The 20,141-nt window shown below is 32.2% G+C and overlaps 1 protein-coding gene across 4 annotated transcripts in view; it reads left to right on the top strand.

Annotated features, from left to right (window-relative positions):
• The window catches only part of Ccdc82 (coiled-coil domain containing 82), a 33,220-nt gene extending 14,517 nt beyond the window's left edge, over positions 1-18,703 (top strand). For 2 of the 4 annotated variants that reach the window (XM_046462379.2, XM_046462380.2), the window contains exons 4-8: positions 1,626-1,718; positions 3,361-3,485; positions 6,429-6,599; positions 11,856-12,041; positions 17,419-18,703. In XM_046462379.2, coding sequence (XP_046318335.1) covers positions 1,626-1,718; positions 3,361-3,485; positions 6,429-6,599; positions 11,856-12,041; positions 17,419-17,484 — 641 coding nt within the window. In that variant the 3' untranslated portion in view covers positions 17,485-18,703. Of the gene's footprint in view, positions 1-1,625; positions 1,719-3,360; positions 3,486-6,428; positions 6,600-11,855; positions 12,042-12,407; positions 17,395-17,418 lie in introns of those variants that run through there. The other 2 variants (XM_058584980.1, XM_058584981.1) reach the window with 2 other exon arrangements.
• Positions 18,704-20,141: the final 1,438 nt, after the last annotated feature.

Here is a 20,141-nt window from a genome sequence, read left to right as displayed (position 1 = left end):
TTTGATAGTTAAGCTTAGGTTCAGAGGGATTGAATTTTATTTTCCTTAATATATTTTGGAAGTGTAAAATAGAGTTTAGGTGACTTTTAAAAAATTTTATCTTGAAACAGGGTCTGGCTAAGTTGTTCAGGCTGGCCTCAATTTTGCAGTCATCCTGCCTCAGCCTTCTGAATAGCTGGAATGGAAGGCATTCAGTGATAAATTTTAATGCAAATAAAATTGCATACCAACTCTATTCTATATTCAGAGTCTGATGAAAATCTAGTAAAAGTTGAATCCTTTTGAAGTACTACTATATTTTATTTCCCAATTATGCTCTACTGATCTTTAAGAAAATACTATAGTCAGTAATTACCGCGATTACTTCTGTTATAATTGACAGTAATGATAGTTACTTTAAAGTCTAAGGGTTTCTGTGAAAATTACCTGCTATTGCTATTTACTTTTATTACTATTTTATTTAGTCACTTTTGTACTTCCTATAGGTGTCTCCTTAGGAAAAATGCATTCTAAAATTTCCCCTAAAGCCTGAAAAAGTTATACAGCCCTTTTAGAAACCAAAATTTAAGTATAAAGTTTCTTCCATGTTGAATTCCATCTTTTTTTCATTTCAACCAGAAGGAAAGTCAAAATTCATGGTTGCCAACAATAGGTCTTATTGTAATTTAATCTCTTATAAACATCTTTCACATTTCCAGAAATACTCAGACTGCCCTTAATATGTCTTCACAGGTGCCCAGAGCAGTGCAAATGTTCTGTAATGAACATTCAGGATCAAAAAACAGGTTACATTTAATATAGAACATTGCCACACCCCATAGTAAACCCTAAATCCCAAAATAATAAGAATAGAATCACTGTCTGGCCTGTTACAACATGTGATTTCATGTATGAAACTTGGTTAGTGATAAAACATGCTTATATAGCTGGCATGAGAAAGAAAAGACACAACTTTTATAAATTTATGTGAAAAATCCCAAATCTGAGACAGTAGTAAGGGAAATGGAGTTTTATAGCCATTGTGGTTCTGGGTAGGGTATCGGTTTCCTGAATGATATTATACGTAACATGTTTTACAGACTACAGTGTATTAAACAATCTATTTTTGGAGACTTTGTCTCCTGCTTTCTCATACCAGTTGTCCAATTAATAATTAAACTTAAGGGGCTGGGGCTGGGGCTGGGGCTGGGGCTGTAGCTCAGTGGTAGAGTGACTGCATTGCATTCATGAGGCACTGGGTTCGATCCTCAGCACCACATAAAAATAAACAAATAAAAAAAATAAATAAATGCATTCTGTCCAACTACCAAAAAAAAAAAAAACTTTAAGTATCAAGGGTATGATTTTTACTTTTTTCATAATATGTCCCCTAAAATTCTCAGAAAAACTTTCCCTTTATACATTTGGTAAATTTTGAAATTACATTTATAAACTTTGAATTAGAGGCCAGTAAATTTGGAAAATGGAGGCCTAGTGACTACACAAGTCGGTAAGGCAGCTGTAAGATGATTACGCTGTTTCTGCTATAAATAGTATTGATTTCTTAGCATTAGAGAAGGAACCTATTATATTCAAGGAATTATTTTATTTACTAGATTCTAATATTTATTTTAAATTAATTTCAGATTCTTTTAGTGACCACTATACTCACTTTGAAAGAGTTGTGAAGGCCCTTCTGATTAATGCTTTAGATGAATCTTTTCTGGGATCATTGTATGGTAAGTTTATAGATAAATGGAACAACTTTATTTTTAATTTTCCCATTTTTTTAAACACTATCACTTTTAAAACTTGATTAAACAAAACTAAGGATAACCATTTTTAAGGCATAAAAATTGTTCCTTCTAGAATGAATTATACCAAAAATACATTAATTTTAAAAGCTTGTTATTGTTTGTTATTTGAGATATTTAGTAGATAAGTTTGTGACAGGTCTTTGCCCTGAAAGAGTTTACAGTGAATTTAAGGATATGACATATAAAACAGAAAGGTGCCTGAACACCCATGTGCTCTCCTAGCTTAAGTTCTTTGAATTTCACTGACAGTTATATGTTATTTTATACTTTTGTGCCTTTGTCCATGCTGTTGCTGTTACTTTTTATTTCAGATTTTCTGAGTGTAAAAGCATTCTACTATGGAGGTTATCTGTGACCCACAAAAGTGGTACTTTTCACTCTCTTATCTCTTATGGTAGAACTCATCATGTATTTGCAACTTTTTTGTATTCTATTTAAATATATTTTTCTTTTTTCCCCTACCAGAGTATGAGAGGAACTATATATATACTCATATTTTGCACTCAGCACAGAATTCTTTTTTTAATAGACTATAAGTATGTTGTGTTGAAAACCTACCTATGTGCCAAAATAAGATTTTAGTAATAGTTTATGGAATAAATATTTATTGAATGCCTACTATGGACCAGGCATTGTTTGAGAGTATAACTGCTAATACCCCTAGGGGGGGAAAATGTTTCCACAACAACTAGAAGGCCTGTGTAACTAGAGTGGGATGAGTTGGGGGAAAGGGAGATGAGTTCAGAAGAGTAGATATGGCATAGGTGGACTCTGTAAGCCATGTTTGTAAGGTACGGTTTGAATTTATATTGACTTAAAGAAACATGATAAATGTATTAGCTAGATTCGTTAAGAAAACATCAGTTCCTCTCTAAACAAATAGAAAATATTTTATGAACCAAATCAGGAAAACAGAAATGAGTGTAACAACTAAAAGGGAATGAAGGAAAGGACTAATCAGAAAATCAGTTCTGATTTGTTGGTACAGGAGTTACCACTGGATCAGTAGGAAGGCACCAATGTCAGAGGGCCTTGAAAGCCTAGTCAGAACTTTTTTGAGGTTTTTTTTTTTTTTCCTCAAGTTCAGTGGTTGATCCATGTTAGTTTTCTAAAGATGAGAATAAAAGAAGTAATTTGGTAGGCATTTTCACCTGGCTATTTTTTAAGAGTATATTTTTATTTTTTTATACATTTTATTTTTTCATTTATTTTTATGTGGTGTTAAAGATGGAAGCCAGGACCCCACACCTGCAAGGCGAGCACTCTACCGCTAAGTCACAACCGCAGCCCCTGGCTCTTTTTTTAATTAGAAAATAATGTAAAAGTTTGATGTTTATAAGAAGAAAAATTGAGCCTTTTACCCTGTTTTCTTGCCCTTATGCTTGGATTTTTTTTTTTACCCTATTACATTTTTTTTTTATAATTCAAAGTATTTCCAACCAACTAATCAGCCAACCATCCATCTTTCTAAAACTATGGAAAGAGATCCTTAAATGTACAATTGCTTCAATATTGTATGTAGAAAAAGTGATTGTTTTATTGTTGTTGTTGACCCCCTAAACAGATGGCACCAGGCAAAAATCGTATGCACAAGATATGTTGACATCTCTTCATTATTTGGATAATCGCTTTGTTCAGCCCCGCCTAGAGAGTTTAGCTTCTAGAAGTCGTTGGAAAGAGCAATATAAGGTATAATTTGTTTTTAATCTTGGTGGGGGGGGATAGGACCTCTCAAGTCAGTGGGGTATGTAGACCTCTCAAGATTTCAATTTCCAGTCAGATGGAATAGTCTTCTAAAGTATTGGCATTTCTCTTTTTTGGGTAATTCTTTTCTAAAGGCTGTTATTGTTTTAATCATCCACACTATCTAATCTGTTCAATAATTAGATGGTTTTAAATGATAACAACTTTGGAACATCTCTAGGGCTTAGCCTATCTTTTAAAACCAGGAGATTGTCTCACACAATGTTAATTGTTATTTCAGAAGAGATAGTTCTATAGACAGATAACTTTGAGAAACAGTGGTTTAATTTACACTGGTTTCAGCCAGATATGGTGGTGCATGCCTGTAATCCCAGCAGCACAGAAGGCTGAGGCAGGAAGATCTCAAGTTCAAAGCCAGCCTCAGCAAAAGTGAAGTACTAAGCAACTCAGTGAGACCCTGTCTCTAAATAAAATACAAAATAGGGTTGGGGATGTGGCTCAGTGGTTGAGTGCCCTGAGTTTGATTGCTGGTTACCGAGCCGCCCCTCCACCCAACCCCCACCCCCCCAAAAAAAATCTTGTTTCTTTACTGGAGGACTTTATAGGAGCACTAACATTTGAATTTGTACTGTATATCTTCAGTGGGGAGTTTAGAATGCAATGCTTCCACATTTGTGTTTTACTATGAGGTTCCTTTGTATGAAATACAAAATGGATGTTTGATTTTCATGAAACAGTTTGAAAAACATTGTCCTACATGGTGTTTGACATACTTGTTTATCTTAAATTTTGTTATTCTACCAATTTGGGGGATTCACCTTTTTAATTTATAAGATTTCCTGGATTCCATATTATTTTCTAGATTTCTTGCATATAATCTCTAATAGTAGAAGATATACCACATGATTTTTCAGGGTCTTTATATTTCTACTTCCAATATTCTATGATCTAATGTTTGTCAAGAAGGAAAATGGTAGATAATGGAAGTTCAAGTCCCTTAAAATACCTCTAATACTTTAATCATTAGCTACCTCATTTATCAGAAGATGTGGTTCCATGCAAGGCCTGTTCATTCTTGAATTACATGATGACAAATTTGCCATCGATGCTTAAGTTTCAGAGATGGCTATGGGATTACAGGATTAGGAGACTTCAAGTTAGAGGATGGCTTGAGTTTAGGGTCAGCATATATATATATCTTTTTGATTTGGGGTAAAGTTTTAACCTCTCTGAGCCTGTTTTATCCTCAGATATGGAAAATGTTTACCTACTTTGAAGGGAAATATTCACTTACTTTGAAGATAAAATGTATAGCAGAGCTTTTATAATATGCATAAAATTACTTTAATAGAAAGAAAATAGTATATATTTCTAGAACATTTATCTTTTACCAAGTAATTTACATGGAAAGTAAACTTATTTAATCTTCAAAGAACCATGTAAGGAAGTCACTGTTTTTCTCCTAAATTTTACAAATAAAGAAACTGTAACTCAGAAAAATTAAATAACCTAAGATTTTACAGCTAGTACTTTATACAGGCCAACATTTAAACTTATAGTCAGACTCTTAAAACCCATACTTTTATGCCACATTATGCTTTACTATACTATGATAGATTATAGTGAATTTATACCACCCCATGCTAAAGTAACTGTCAGATGTGCAAAAATATTATAGACAGATAATTCAGGAAGATCATAAAATGAGCTGAGTTATACTGTAAAAGATAAGAAATAATAAACAAAATAAACAAATAATAAAATCACAATACTTTAGCCCAACAAAGTTTGTCACTTATATGTCCAATGTGAGTCATCAAGAGTTCTCTGCTCATTGCAGTCACTCAGAAAATCAAAATGACAGAGCTTTCAACTCACGTTTCATCTCAGCATGTGTGTGCTTCCATGAGTACCACAAACACAGGAAGGAAAGGTGGTTAGTCACGTATTCAGTCTGAATTTCCGCCTGTAAGTGACAGGTCAGAAAGTGTTGTGAAGTATGATAAATATGAAAGTTAAACAAAAACAATGTTTTAAGTGTATTAGAAACTTAATTACCATTGACTGGTAGAAGATACATATGTATATTAGTAACCATGTAAATATGCTCATGAGTGCATTTCAAATATTGTAGTAAAACCTAATATACATTACTAATTAGAACAGTAGTGTCTAACACAAACCTAGGTTATAAGCATAATTACTCAGGTTTAAATAACTTCACAGCTTAAGGAAGCTTATTTTTGCACACTAAGTGTTTTCTCAGTCTTTTACTCATTAAATAATTCCAACTATTAGACTGTTCTTATCAGTATTGGACAAGTAAAAACCTTAGTTCCTATGTGATTATTTTCATAAGACTATAGCAAGTAACCATGAGAGGATTAAATCATTTCTTGAATATTTTGTGGGAATATGATATAACTCATATAATGGAGAATGGATTATTTTTTTCTCAATTTTTATGTAGCTTAAATTAACTCATCTTGTTCTTATCCTGATTTTATGCTGCTCATTTTTTCTTATTTTTAATACCTTATTGATGTTAATTAGAAATAAAAGGTAGAAAAGAAGTAAATTAAAATCCATTGAGAACAATACTTCATACACTAAGTAGTAACTCATAAAAGAGATAAGAAACATTTTTTTCCTAGTCTTGACTATTTTTTTTAAGAGCCAGGACTAAAAATTCATGTTTAAGCGACTGGAATAGTAGTAGAGCCCGTGCCTCATATGCAGGTAGCCCTGAGTTTGATCCCAGTACTGAAAAAAAAAATTATTCTTTCATTTAAAATTAATACCAACTCTGTGCTCAGTATTAAGAAATATCAGTAGATTTTGCTCTTATATTTTGATTTCTAAGATATATTTAATTGGGTTAATTCTTATTTTATTTTAAGCTCCCTTATATTTTTTAATTGTTTTCAGGAGCGGGTAGAAAATTATTCTAATGTGAGTATCCAATGGAAGAATCCTGAAAACTGTTCCTGTCAGGCTTGTGGATTGCATCGCCACTGCAGATATTCAGTGCATTTATCAGGAAAGTTGTATAATACCAGGACTATGGAAACAGATGATTTTATGTCACATGATAAACAGGTATTTTTTATCTTACTTTGGTTTTCAATGCTTAGAAATTTCAATGCTTATCAGTTCATAAATTTTCACAAATAACCCTAAGTAATTTTCACATAGAGAAAATACTAGAAGGAAAAAGAGTGCAGGTTTTTTTAATGTGAAAATATGTGTTATATAGCATATTCTTTCAAAATTCTGTGAGATAATAAAATCAGTGCATCTTTTCTAAGTATGTACATCACCCAAATTTTGAGAGGAGGAGAATACAGGATAAAAATGATAAGGAAGATTACGGGGAAGAGCAAGTACGAGTTGTCTTTGAATCCAAAGCAGAATTTGACTGATGTGAAAACTTTTATGGTAGTTAATTCACCAAATTGGTAGCCCACAAGTTACTAATTGAAGGTGCCTATTCATCCTATCATAAGAGAATTAAACTATAACAGAAGCATTTCAGAGTTCAGAGCAGTTACCACATGCTTAAGTTGGTGCTATGAAGAATAAGTGTTTGACACACAAGAACATAGAATACAATGTGAACAAATGCTGACTACTTCTCTTTATTTGTTTAATCTTACTTTATAAGAATACTCCATTTATAAATACTACTGATTGTGCATATTCTTGGAGCATGTGTGTGTGTGTGTGTGTGTAGGAATAGAAACCCAAAGTTGTCTCTGAATTCTCCAAGTTATTAAGGTGGAAATACTAGTTATTTGAATTATTCTACTAAATTGAGTAGTATGATTCCTCAGTACTATTATGCAATAATTGGCCAGATCCCTCTGGATGCAAGAATCATTTGGAAAATTTTAATTTGTTTGGCAAGTTACTATAAAAATGTTTCTTTTCTTAGTATAATTATACATATATCCCCATTGTTTAAAACTGGTTTATAACTCTTTATAAGACAAGACATCTAGAATCTGAGAAAAAGTGGTTTAATACTTAAAGGACCATTTTCTGGTGCATAAATCAAAGATACTACTGTGCATTCATAGTCCTTGCTATCTATAACTAATACTAAAGAAGAAAGTGAAGTTGGAAAATTAATTCCAGAGCTCTGACATTCCTGTAAAGGAATAAGATTGTATATAAAATGGTTGATTGAAATGTCTAAAGAATAAAATGTCTCATGAAATAAAAGTCGTATAATGAAAAATATTAAAGTTAAATAGAATTTTTATTCTATTTAAAGGCATGGAAATAAAACTATCTGAAGATGCCAGTTGATATGTCTTAAAATAACAAAGTATTTTTAAATCAAATGATAAAATGCAGCATTGTCAAGGTTATATCAAAACTAGTAAGTTCAAGGAAAGTAAGAATCCTAGAGGAAGAAAGGGTTTGATATATATTTTAAAATACTAGATGGCTACATATAACTAGAGTTGAAAGCTAAATATAGTAGTGCCTGAAATTTGTTCTATGCAGAGCAGGTCAATATAAACACAAGTTGATATGATCATGAAATTAATTGAAGTATTATTTATAAGCATTGATAGACAAAAATTAGAAATAATTCAAATAAAATATTAAGGTAGTGTTGTGATTAATAGTCTGTGATACATCAGCATTGCATGATAGAATATAACTATTAAAATAATATTTAGAAGGTTATATACTATAGCTAAATGAAAGTGAAATAATAAGCAGTGTATATGCTCTCTTTGCATTATGTAAGAATGTATGTATATATAAATAACTACATGCAAACATTAACCTAGCTATTGTGTATGTTAAGTGACTGGTATTGAAATTTTTTAATATTAAATTGTTGCTTCATTAAATGTTTCTTCAAAAGGAAGACTCACTAAAATTTATTTTATATCCTGTTGAACTGTGGTATCAATGCATTTATGTAAAGAAAGAAAAAAGAGAAATCAACGTATTTATAATCTAGGGCATTAAAAGACTGTGCCCACCCCCACATCCATCCTCAGGTGATTTTGAAAACTAATTCTCCATTTTGTGGTTCTGCTTATAGATATATAAAATCAAAACTCTAGGATTAACTAGAGTTCTTTTTTAAGGTACAAATAATACTTTAAAAGAATTCACTTAACATTGAATATATTTAATGATAAAACTTTTCCCCTCAATAAAGATTAGCTTCTTTGAAAGAAAGGATGCTTTGATTAAAGGTAGAATTAATTTGGAAGTAATTTAGTTACAGCAGTGTAGGGTAGGGTACTGAAATGAGAGACCTGGACCTCAAGATTGTGGTGAAATCTGAGGGCATAAATGAGAAGGAAGGAAAGAGATGTTCAACTTGAAAAGCATTCAGAGAACTATATATTGAATCAGTTTTCACTTTGTCCAGTCTGTCTGAAATTCTTAAGATGTTTAATATCTGAAGGGAAGAAGTAGTGATTTTGAGAAAAGTAGCAGTGGTAATGTGTCTAGGCAAAATAAGCAGACCAAGAGAAAATAGAATCCCTTCACTGTTCTATCACACTGTTTCTGGAAACCTAGAAACAAACTTCTTTTCTCTTTCCTTGAGAATCCTTTTTTTTCCCCCTTTGTCCTCCGTACTTTAACTTCCACAGAGAGCTAAGCTACTCTGTATATAAATGAGAACCTAGAAAAATATCCTCAAAACCTACCAAGTCTGCTTAATGAAAGTTTTATTCTTTTCCTTGCCCTAGGGTGTTAGCCTATGTAAATATACATATCCACATAACATAGCTAATAAATTACAACTCAGATGCTTTCTGTGTTTTGTAATTTAGCATCGTCTGCTTCTGGAAAATTTGGTAACAATTTTTAGTTCTGTTTCCAATCTCTGGATATATATGATCAGTCAGTTCACATTGATAACTGAAGTGACTCAATTATTTATCAGTTCACAGAACTGTGAACCCTGTATAGTGGATTAGAAATTGGGCTGGGTTTGTGGCTCAGTGGTAGAGTGCTTGCCTAGCACGTGTGAGGCACAGGGTTCAATCCCCGGCAACACATAAAAATAAATAAAATAAAGGTATTGTGTTTAAAAAAAAAAGAAAGAAATCACTTATATATCATATTGCTTATCTGCTTTGTGAACACTCAGCACTTATTTTTCTGTCTCTGGCAAATATTTTATCCTATCTTTCTTATTTAAATAGTTTTCTATTATAAAGAAATATACTGAGATAACCAAAATAGTTTGTGAATATATTTCTGGACATTTAAATAAGGAAACTATTATAAGCACAGATTAGATTTACCTGTTTCAGTACTTAATACAAATGGAATACTACAGTGTAAGGTATGTTTTACTGGATTATTTAATTCCTATGGTGAAGCACAGTGGGCTGTAACAGTACACTAAACACAGAATGAGATAAGGGGATAAGTTCACTTGGAATATTACACATATTATATGCATCTACTGTATTCTATGAAAACTTATAAGAGTAGGGCTCTTTCATATAAAATGAGATTTTTCCATAGAGAATGTGATCATATTTGGGGGGATATGGCATGAGAATATTCTAAAGGTAATTCAGGATTTTCTGACTTTTATGAAGGTAAGTAGAAGTCAAGAGGGCAGGAATTAAAATGAAAAGATGTTTTTAAAGAATACTAAAGAATTGAGATAAGAATTTTTAAACACCTTTCCTTCCCTTTTGTTCCAACTTTAAAATCCCATAAGATAAATTCTTTTTGTTTTGTGAAAATATAGAATACAGTATGATGGAACTACACATCTCAATATTATTTGACTATATTTTATTCCAGAACATCTATAGGAGACTTCTTTCACAATCTACTATAATGGCAGAAGTAGAAACACACAGGGTACTACTAACAGTAGCCACGGCAGCTGTTGTGATTCCTTTTTATTTAAAGTGGGGTGTATTGGCAATTGAATTGTTGAAATGTCATTTACCACCAGGATTGGTTTGATAATAATGCTAAAATGGAAAAGCTACTTTAATAAGCAAGCTGAGACAATAATACCTGTTTTACTTCTAATGATCCAAAAAAACAGGAAGGTTTTTGCAGAAGTATGAGTGGAAATCTGAACATGCTTTTCTTTAACTTTGGGGGATTTTAGGAAAGGTTATAAGGTGCCCAAAATATTATCTCAACAAGAAAATGTGTCAAAGATCTGGATATTGCCAATCGTAATATAACAAATTCATTTTTTGTAACAAATTCTTGGCTTCTCTGTTAAAAATCCTTATGTGTTTTCTCCCTTGCAGTATAGCTTCAGAAGAAAAGTTAAGTTCTTTATCAGAAATAATGCAAGTTTGTAGATAAGTATTAAAGCTTATTGTACTTATACTGCACAATCCATTATGTTTAAGCATAGAGACAAATACATAAGTGAATAAGACATTTATTTATTCAAGTTACTCCATGATAATATTATGATCATGTCAGAATTTTGGGACCCCTTCTGATATTTTCTACAATGAGTGAAATAATGTAGGTTAAAATATATTTCATTTGGTTAGTGCAATGATGCTATCTTCCTATTTTAGCAATAGGTTTGTATAACAAACTACAGGCATTCAAAATATTCTGAAGGAAAAAATGTTCTGGTTAGTTGATTTCACAAAAAGAAATATTTTTAATCATAAATCCTAGAAGTCCATAAAAACTTAGAAATTTATATTCTTACAGCTGGCAGACAATAAAGTATCAATGCACCTTATTAACACACTACATTGATTAAAGCAACAAATAAAGCAAAAGTTATTTTTGCTTTACAAAGTTTTGGAGTGGGGAGTATTTAGTAAAAAATTTCCAATCTTAATATTGGTATGGTATAAGAGTTTGCTTCACTTTTATATGTTGCTTAAATTAACAAATGATTGCAAATCAAGCATTTTTAACTCAGTTAATATGTACATATATTACTTCCATGTCCTTTCTTGCTTCCATGTGTGTTCATCTTTCTCCCTTACAAGCCATTTCTCTCTTCCTTCCCAGACTGGGTTAAATGTGTTTTCAAGACTTAGTTTGGGGGTAACTGATTTGGGAACTTGTTTCTTCTCTGAGTTGGGTTAAGTGTCCCTCCTCCTCATTAGCCTCTTGATAACATCTTGTATATAATTCTCCCAAGACTGTAAGCTCCCTAATAGATAGCATATCTTTTTTCTCTTATCTCCAGTGACTGGTTATATAAATAAAAGAAGAAAAAGTAATCACTATATAAACAAAATAAATAAGAATGCATTTTCTAGGTTCTAATGTTAAAGAAAATCTGAAAACAAGAAAGATTATATACTCATTACTACTATATTACTTCATAGGTGATACAGTAATGTTTATTTCTTGATATAGGTGTTTACTGTTGGCAGAATATGTGCTGATCGTACCAGAATTTATCATAAACTGAAACATTTTAAGTTCAAACTCTACCAGGAATGTTGCTCTCTTGCAAAGACAGAAGAAGTTGAGGATGAACAGGTTAAAGAAACAGTGGAAAGAATTTTCAGTCAGTCAAAAGAAAATGGCTGGATTAAAGAGGTAAGGTGAATATAGAAGAACCCTCTCATTCTGTAGATTCTAGAGCCTAATTATGATCAGGAAAAACCCACAAATTATTAGAAGACAGTGAAATTTAAAAGACAATCTTTTCTTCGCCCCATTTTTTTTTGTATTTTCTCTTCTTTCACACATTCCTTTCATGCTTATCATTACCCTACCCTGAACAGATGTCCTGATATTCCAAGAATTCACTCAGTTCATCAGATAAATTTTAATTAATAAAAAGTTTGTCCCTTAGTGAAGGATCTCTATCCTTTCATATATGTATTCCATATATATGTATCCCCTTATTTTCTTTGACAAGGTATAGGACTCAACTCTGCTTGTCTGCTTCCTATTCTTTAGAACAGTTCTTGTGACCTGAGAGTGAAGAAGCACCTGGTGCCAATCTGAGGAAAGGATCTTCGCTGCCAGTTCTAATACCACCCACATCCTCTTCTTGAGGACATGGGACTGAGCAGTGAGCAGTGTAACTGAAGATCAAGGGGAATGCGGAGGTTTCAGGCCATCACACTGATTTTGATTTCCCCATATCCTGTTGATCACTAAATTTGATATCAGGAATAGAGTGGGGTTTTGAAGAGTGCACTGGATTCCCAAAGATCTACTGGCAGCTCATAGCTCTGGTCTGCTCACAGAGCTTTTAGAATTGTTTATAGTGCACAAAAAGAATACTAATATGATTGCAGTCTTCTAAAACAAGTCTAGTTACATGGATAAGTAAGAGAGAACAAACAGTAGATTTCAGGCACCTCAGATCAATGGTATATACTTTAAAAAAAAAAAAAAACCTGCTTGAGATCCATTGCCTAGGCTAGATCATAGGGAAATTTGTAGGTGGGAGCAAGGGTGGCAACAGATCTTGGCAAACAAACTTCTGCAGAGGGAAAGAAAAACAATAAAACAAATTTCTTAGAACATATCATCTTCAGTGGAGGTCTTCTAGTCTAGAGAATGACTTCATGGTTGGTTTCCATTTTGACAATAATTTTCCCACTTCATACCACCACCTAGTGATCTTGCCTACCTCTGACGCCTTGATCCTTAAGTCTTCTTTCATTCATTTTACTCTCATCTTTTTATCTTTTCCTTTGCTTCTACTTTGCCTACTCCAGATCTCCTCCCATCCTGCTTGTGCTTTTCCATTTGTGCTCTTCCATAAGGGAAGAACCATCATTTATCCAGTAACACATCTTCATTTTCCTAGATGTTAAATTCTTAAGTGTTTTTATTGATGCCTTTAGAGGTTGCCAACCCTCTAGTGAAATTGGAAAACCTATTGTGATACTACAGTTAAAAAGGATTGTGTACTAGGGATAGAAAAAAATCACTGTGTACTTATCATTTATATTATGTAAAATTATATATGGGAAACCTTAAATTTCTTGAAAAAACAAAAAGCATTTCCAAATCATGTACCTTCAAGAAAGCTTAACCAGGTTTGGGACAACAGAAGGGTCCTGGAATAAGAAATATATTCTTAGGGAGGAAAATAACCAAATCTCACATTAGGCATATAGAGAATAACAATTAGCATTAGGCAATGAAGGCATTTCAAGATTATACATGTTTAGGACAATATATATATATATATATTCATATTAAAATAGCAAAGAGCTTCATTTTCTTTTTGAGATTTTTCCCTCACTTTAAAAAAAAAAATTTGTCTATGAGAATTTCTCCAAAGGTTTCCTAGAAACCATGAGGTTTATAGCCAACATAAACCCATATGCAGTTTTTTGTGCTGTGATAAAATTTCAGAATTTGTCAAATTTGTTTACTCTGATTTTATCGCCCTCACTCTGTTTATCCTTCTCTGTGTGAGCCTTTATGTGACAACACTGCATGTGTTTTGTGATGCTTCCCTTCACTGGCTGCAATCTTGTGGCCATAGTTACTATGACCCTTTAGAATGTCTGGGCTCAGTGCAACTTGAATGCCTATCTCAGTGGCTATTTCTGCTTTCACCTCCCAATTAAACCAGATCCTTCTTTTGCTTTATACAAAGTATTTGTTCCTATCTTTCTGCTCCCAGCTTTTACCCACACTTTGCTTTTACCCTTACCTATCCCTTCTCTTCCAAGCACTTTTCTTCCATTACCTGAGGGTATCTCAGTGTGTTCTCAAACACCTGCCAACTAGACTTCATTCTTCTTGTTTTTACTCCATAGCACTAAATGAGGATTATCTGTTTCAGTCTATTTATACTAAAGGAATGTAGAAGTAACTCAAATATAAAAAAGAAGTGATAGGAACATTTAATAAAACCAAAATACATAGCAAATACATATGTCTCATTTTTAAATAATATGTGACAGGCAAAATTCTAACAAATGTTTTTTTTTATTAAGAGGAAAGTTCATATAATGATGAAGTTTCCTAGGAATTGAAAATAAGATTGTTGGGGTGGGGTAATAGATATATTAACACCAGGAAGTGATGAAAGTATGTTATATTAAGTCAGTTTTGCACTTGGATCTGACATAATTTTCTTATATACATATATGAATATTCCACAGTGAATCTCACCATCATGTACATCCACTAGTCTAGGGTCCTAATTAGAATAAGATATATTCCATGCTTGTATAATTATATCAAAATGGATTCTACTGTCATGTATAACTAAAAAGAGCCAATAAAATAAAAAATAAATTCTAAATTTATTGCATAAAAGTTATTATATAAAGAAGAACTTTAAATTATAACTAAAAACTCTTCCCTTTTCTTAAATCGTTCTGATTTCTTCTCTTTTTTCCCTACCTTTTAACTTAACTTTCCTTTTTTCCCCCCTATCCTTTAAGATGATGTTTCTCAAAACATTGCCTTTGACAGCCTATATCAAAATCACCTAGTTTGTGAAAAATATATAATCTCTGGCTTCATCTAAACTTATTGAATGAGAATCCTTGATGGTGATAAACATCCAATGTTTTAAAAATTGAGTGATTAAGTTATATACAAGGACCACTACTTGAAAGGACATATTACATTAGATTATGTCTTCAGCTTCTCAAAGCTGCTTTGACAAATATATTCCATTCTGTAGATCTAGGCTGCTACTTCTTAGTAAAGGACTCCAAGCTCCTTTTATTTTCTGACTGCTTTCCCACAGTCCCAACTGTTTATATTAGTAAGCCCATCTGGTACTATAAGAGAGTAGTCTTCATTATTAAAATAAGATCTAAACTCTCCAAATGCTCAGTGAAGAAGACCTAAGGGAGCTGTATCTTTAGGTGGAGAAAATGGCAAAAGTAATACCAACTGTCTTTTTCTCTGTTTCACTGTCCCTTTTGAGGTTTTTTCCATTTTTGTCATCAAAGCTGCTACCTTCTTGTCCCCCCTCCCCACTTTAAATCTCAGAAACACTATACTACTATAATGGTTAAATGCATGGATTTAAGTATTTGCTCTGCCATTTACTAGCAATAGAATTTGGAGGTAAGTTAGTTTATTTCTATAAATCTAAAGTTTCTATAAAACAGGAATTAAATAATATGAATTAGGATTTTGATTTTGGAATTAAATAAGTAGCACATTTTAAACATTTATTATAGGTCCTAGCAATTAAAAAGTGATCAATTAATGTTAGCTATTATTTGTAATAAAAGCAAGGAGAGATTTTGCATCCTTTATATATATTGGATAGAGCCAGATACTGTGGCACACAACTGTAACCCCAGTTACTCAGGAGGCTGAAGCAGAAGGATAGAATGCCTGAGATCAGCCTAGGCAATGACCTTCTCCCAAAGTAAAATTTTAGAAAAAGAGCTAGGGACATATCTTAATGGTAGAGTGTTTGCCTAGCATGCGTGAGGTCCTGGGTTCAGTCCCACTATTGAAAAAAAAAAAAGATAAAAGATAAATTAAAATTTTCAGGAACAAATTTAATAAATAATAAAGAAAAACAACATAAAAGAAAAATAATAATAATAATAAAAGATAATAATAAGAAGATAAATAATAATAATAAGATAAAAGCATCAAACAACTAAACTTTTAAAGTATACATTTCTTAAAGTACTTTACTTATATCTAGTAAAACCTATCTGAGACTAGGCCAAGAAAATTCCTAAGTAGTCTTATAAGTTATTCCTCCTCTTGTTCTTTTCTTCCTCCTTTCCTGAGAAGGTGATGTAATCAGAGATCTTGGGGTTATAAAAAAAGGTTTCATGGCCTTATCTAGAAGGAAGATGGACTCCTCATATTCCCTTCTATAGATCTCTACCACCACAAGGTTCTTAGAGATCTTCTCTCATCTTGATAGGGATAGACCCTCGGAGTTCATATCAAGAAACCATAAGATTACATAACCTCCTCAACTGAAGAAAGCATTTTGCACTCTGTATATCCCAAACTGAACTCATATATCTCTTTTGCTCCCCCAAGCTACTTGTGAAATGGCCCTGCTCTTTCTCCTACTCACTCACCTTGATATCTCAAAATCATCCTCGACTCCTCTCTTAACTTGTTCCACCCTGTTCCTTATCCTCCATCTTCATTGCTATTACTCAAATTTGAGCCCTCGTGACCTAACTTGTAACCATAGGTTCATAATTGGTTGTGAAATCGTTCTAGAATGGCTGTTTTACCAATTTCCTTAAAATATACCTCAGATCAGGTCAGTCCTCTGCTCCCAGATCTTTAGCACCATTCCATGGTCTGTTAAATTATTATTCCACTCCTAACATACTTTTTATTATCTGACCATAATCTCTTTAGTTCAATCTTATCTCTCTCAATTCCTTAGAGTATAGTCAAAGCCCATACTTCCTTATCAAGTTACTGTTGGATGAACATGTTATCTCTTGCAGAAAAATTTGCTAACTTTTTGCCTACAAAATCTTTGTGCCAAGGACAGCTTGAATGTCATTCTTTTCCAACCACTTCAGCAAACTATGACTTCTGAACCCTCATAACATGTTTTTACTCCTTCATGACACTTATTATGATTGTTAATAGTGTAGTACTACTAAGCTCTAGTCTCCATTGGGGCAGGGAAAGTATCTTTTCGAAACTCTGTACCTTATAAGTCATTAGTTTTGACATATATGTCCTATAAATATTTTTAATGTTATTAAAGTAATTAAATTTCTACTATAAATATTATAACGGAAAATTATAATTTGTGAGTTATGAAATTAATTATACTATTGTTTGATTTTTTACCAATGCTTTCTATGAGTTAGATATTTTTATTTGAAATTGAGTTCCTAACTATAATAAAAAGATATTTGTTCCCAATTACTATGAAATGCATTTCTGTTGTAGTTTGAAAAATGTGTGTAGTTTGAAAAGGTCTAGCTTATCTTCACTGCTTTGAGTTAAATAACTAGCTTTTTCATTGTATATGCAGAAATATGGTCAACTTGAAGAATATCTCAATTTTGCGGATTACTTTCAAGATGAGAAGTTTGACTGAATTGTAATACATTTCCTTCAGAGAAGATTTTATAAATTCCTGTAAATGTGAAGATCATGAACCTTGTTTCACTGTACTATGTGGCATTTTATATGTTTTTTGTGTATCTTCAAGCAAAATATCTTGTTTAAAACATGTTCATTTAATTTCCCATGAAATGGCACTCTATATCTGATAAAACTTTTATCTGCTGTACATGGAAAACAAGCTTAATAATTTTTAAGCCCATAAATGTATTTTTAAAGTTATCTAACAATGCCTTTATTACAGATGACTATCAAGTGACTGAGCTAATCATGTTCTGTCAGTTTAGTAGAAATATATTGTATTTTAAAATATTTAGCCTAACATCTCTATATATTTAATGTTGAATCTCTGTTTGGATCTATTTGTTATCCTTTTACAGTATTAAATGGTTTTCTTCACTAATATATTTTTTATTACTATCATCTAAACTGCCATAGAAGAAACCTCAATGTATCATTCAGTAAAGTCCCCTTGCTTCATAATCAGACTGTAGTTTTTCTGTTCCAAATAGAGGAGTGCTTTATGCTTTTTCTAAAGTTTTCCTTAAAAATGAATTTCGGGCCTCTGAGAGTCTTTCAAACCTCACATTCAAGAAAAATTTCATGATCTGTATTTTCATACTTTATGTTATTTCTTTTTTCTATTCAGTTTTGTGTAGATGTTAATGATTAATATATATTTTATTTTTACCCATAACTTTCCCAATATATGCGTATATGTTAGGGTCTGAAGATTCCAGAGACAAGTTCAGCTAAAAATACTTTAAAAGTATATTTTGGTATCTGCATTACTTTGCACATCTTCATTTTCCCAGAGTATAATAAACAGTTGCAGAGTGAACAAATGGACCCTGTCTATTCCATCTTTAATTCTCAATAATGGTATTCTAAAAGGATCTCTTCTACTGTGGAATTTTAGATTCTTTTTCTTACTGGAAGTCTTAATTGAACCTCGCTTCATCTATTAATGAGATTCACAGCATGGACCTCAATGTATGTATATACATAATAAATATCTACATTTTGTTAAATCCTTCAAGGAAGATTAGTTCATATTTTCTGTAATTCATTTTCTGTAATTATCCCTATTATTATTTTAAACAAATTGGATTTTAAAGACTCACAAAGTGGTGAGAATACTGATGCTGATGCTTAATAAAAAATGCATACATTTTTCAAAAGTGTGAGATAAACATTTTGGTCATACATCTATATTCATTTTATTTCTCTGGAACATGGAGGAATAGTCCTTAACGCCAGGGAATAAAAATTAAGCCATAGTTAAAAGGTGAAGATGAAAGGACTCAGTTCAAAAAGAATCAAGACAGAATTATACAAATGATAGTCAAGGTGAGGAAGATGAAGGATCATGAATGATTTGTTAAAAGAAGGCCAGAGAAAATGATCTTTAAAGTTTCTCTGATGACTCTGGAAGCACCACTTTGCATCTGACACATGACAAGCTTGAGATAGTGGACGAGGAAAAGGACTTCAACCTGAAAATTGTAAAACTTTTATTATTTTTAACTGTATGCAATAATTTATAAAATTAAGGCACTAATAATTCCAGGTACTTACGATAGTAGCTTATGTAATTCTGGGTCAGGCCCGTTGTTGGCTTGAATTGGTCTTTTCCAATTAGAACAGCTGATTGTTGATCACAAAATGCATACAGGTAGTTTTTCTGATGTCTGGGGATATGCTACTTTAGTGGATGTTTGGAAGATACAAGAAGCTTTTAAGTACAAAGTACATGGTAACACCAAAAGAATGACAAAGATACAGGCTGTTAGGAGTGGAGAATTAGTATGGTTTAGGGGACCCAAACAAGTAGTTTTATAAGAAAATACAAATGTCAAAAAATAGAATTAACCTTAACTGCTATTATGACATACTGTATTATATTATAACCAATATCATTGATCCAATTATAACACTAAAAATAGGTTGCAAGCTTATAAATCTCACATGACAATGTTTTTAGATCTGGGCAGTTATTTCTGTAGTATTAGTTAATATAGCATTAGATAGCTGTGTATGATGAAGATACGAGTAAGGTGAAAAGAGAAAAGTAAAAGAAGTCATGATTGAAAACTAAACAGAAGTTTTGGGAAATGAGAGAAGGCATAGAACCATAAAACAGGAAAAATGAGTGGGGGGATAGTTATTTCATAATTGAGTATAGTTAACTAGGTTTCCTAACTTTGTACACTCATATTCAAGTGAGTAGTTGTATCCACTACTCATTCCTTACAGGTATTATGGGGCTTGTTTACCATGAGTGTTGACTGGGGGATAGTTGCACTCCTTGAGCTACTATGAGAGTAGTTTGACTTCCTTGTAATTCTTTTCACACTTGATTTTTTTTTTATTTCTTACATACATGACAATAGTGGAATGCATTACAATCACAATTATCCATTCACAGCACAATTTTTTGTAACTCTGTATACAAAGTATGTTCATGCCAAATTATGCCATTATACATGAGCTCTCATTATTTTTTTGCATTACAATTCTTAATACACTTTTATACCACAATTTATCATATCTCTGTTAGTATACAAGGTATGTTGACACCAAATTCATATCTTCATACATGTATTTTGTATAATGATGAGGGTCTCCTTC

The sequence above is a fragment of the Marmota monax genome, unplaced genomic scaffold (assembly GCF_021218885.2).
Source record: "Marmota monax isolate L192 unplaced genomic scaffold, Marmota_monax_Labrador192_F-V1.1 WCK01_AAM20220418_F8-fsc00104, whole genome shotgun sequence".
NCBI classification, from domain to species: Eukaryota; Metazoa; Chordata; class Mammalia; order Rodentia; family Sciuridae; genus Marmota; species Marmota monax.
The sequence above is the reverse complement of the archived record's forward strand: the minus strand, read 5'-3'. Positions and strand labels throughout refer to the sequence as shown.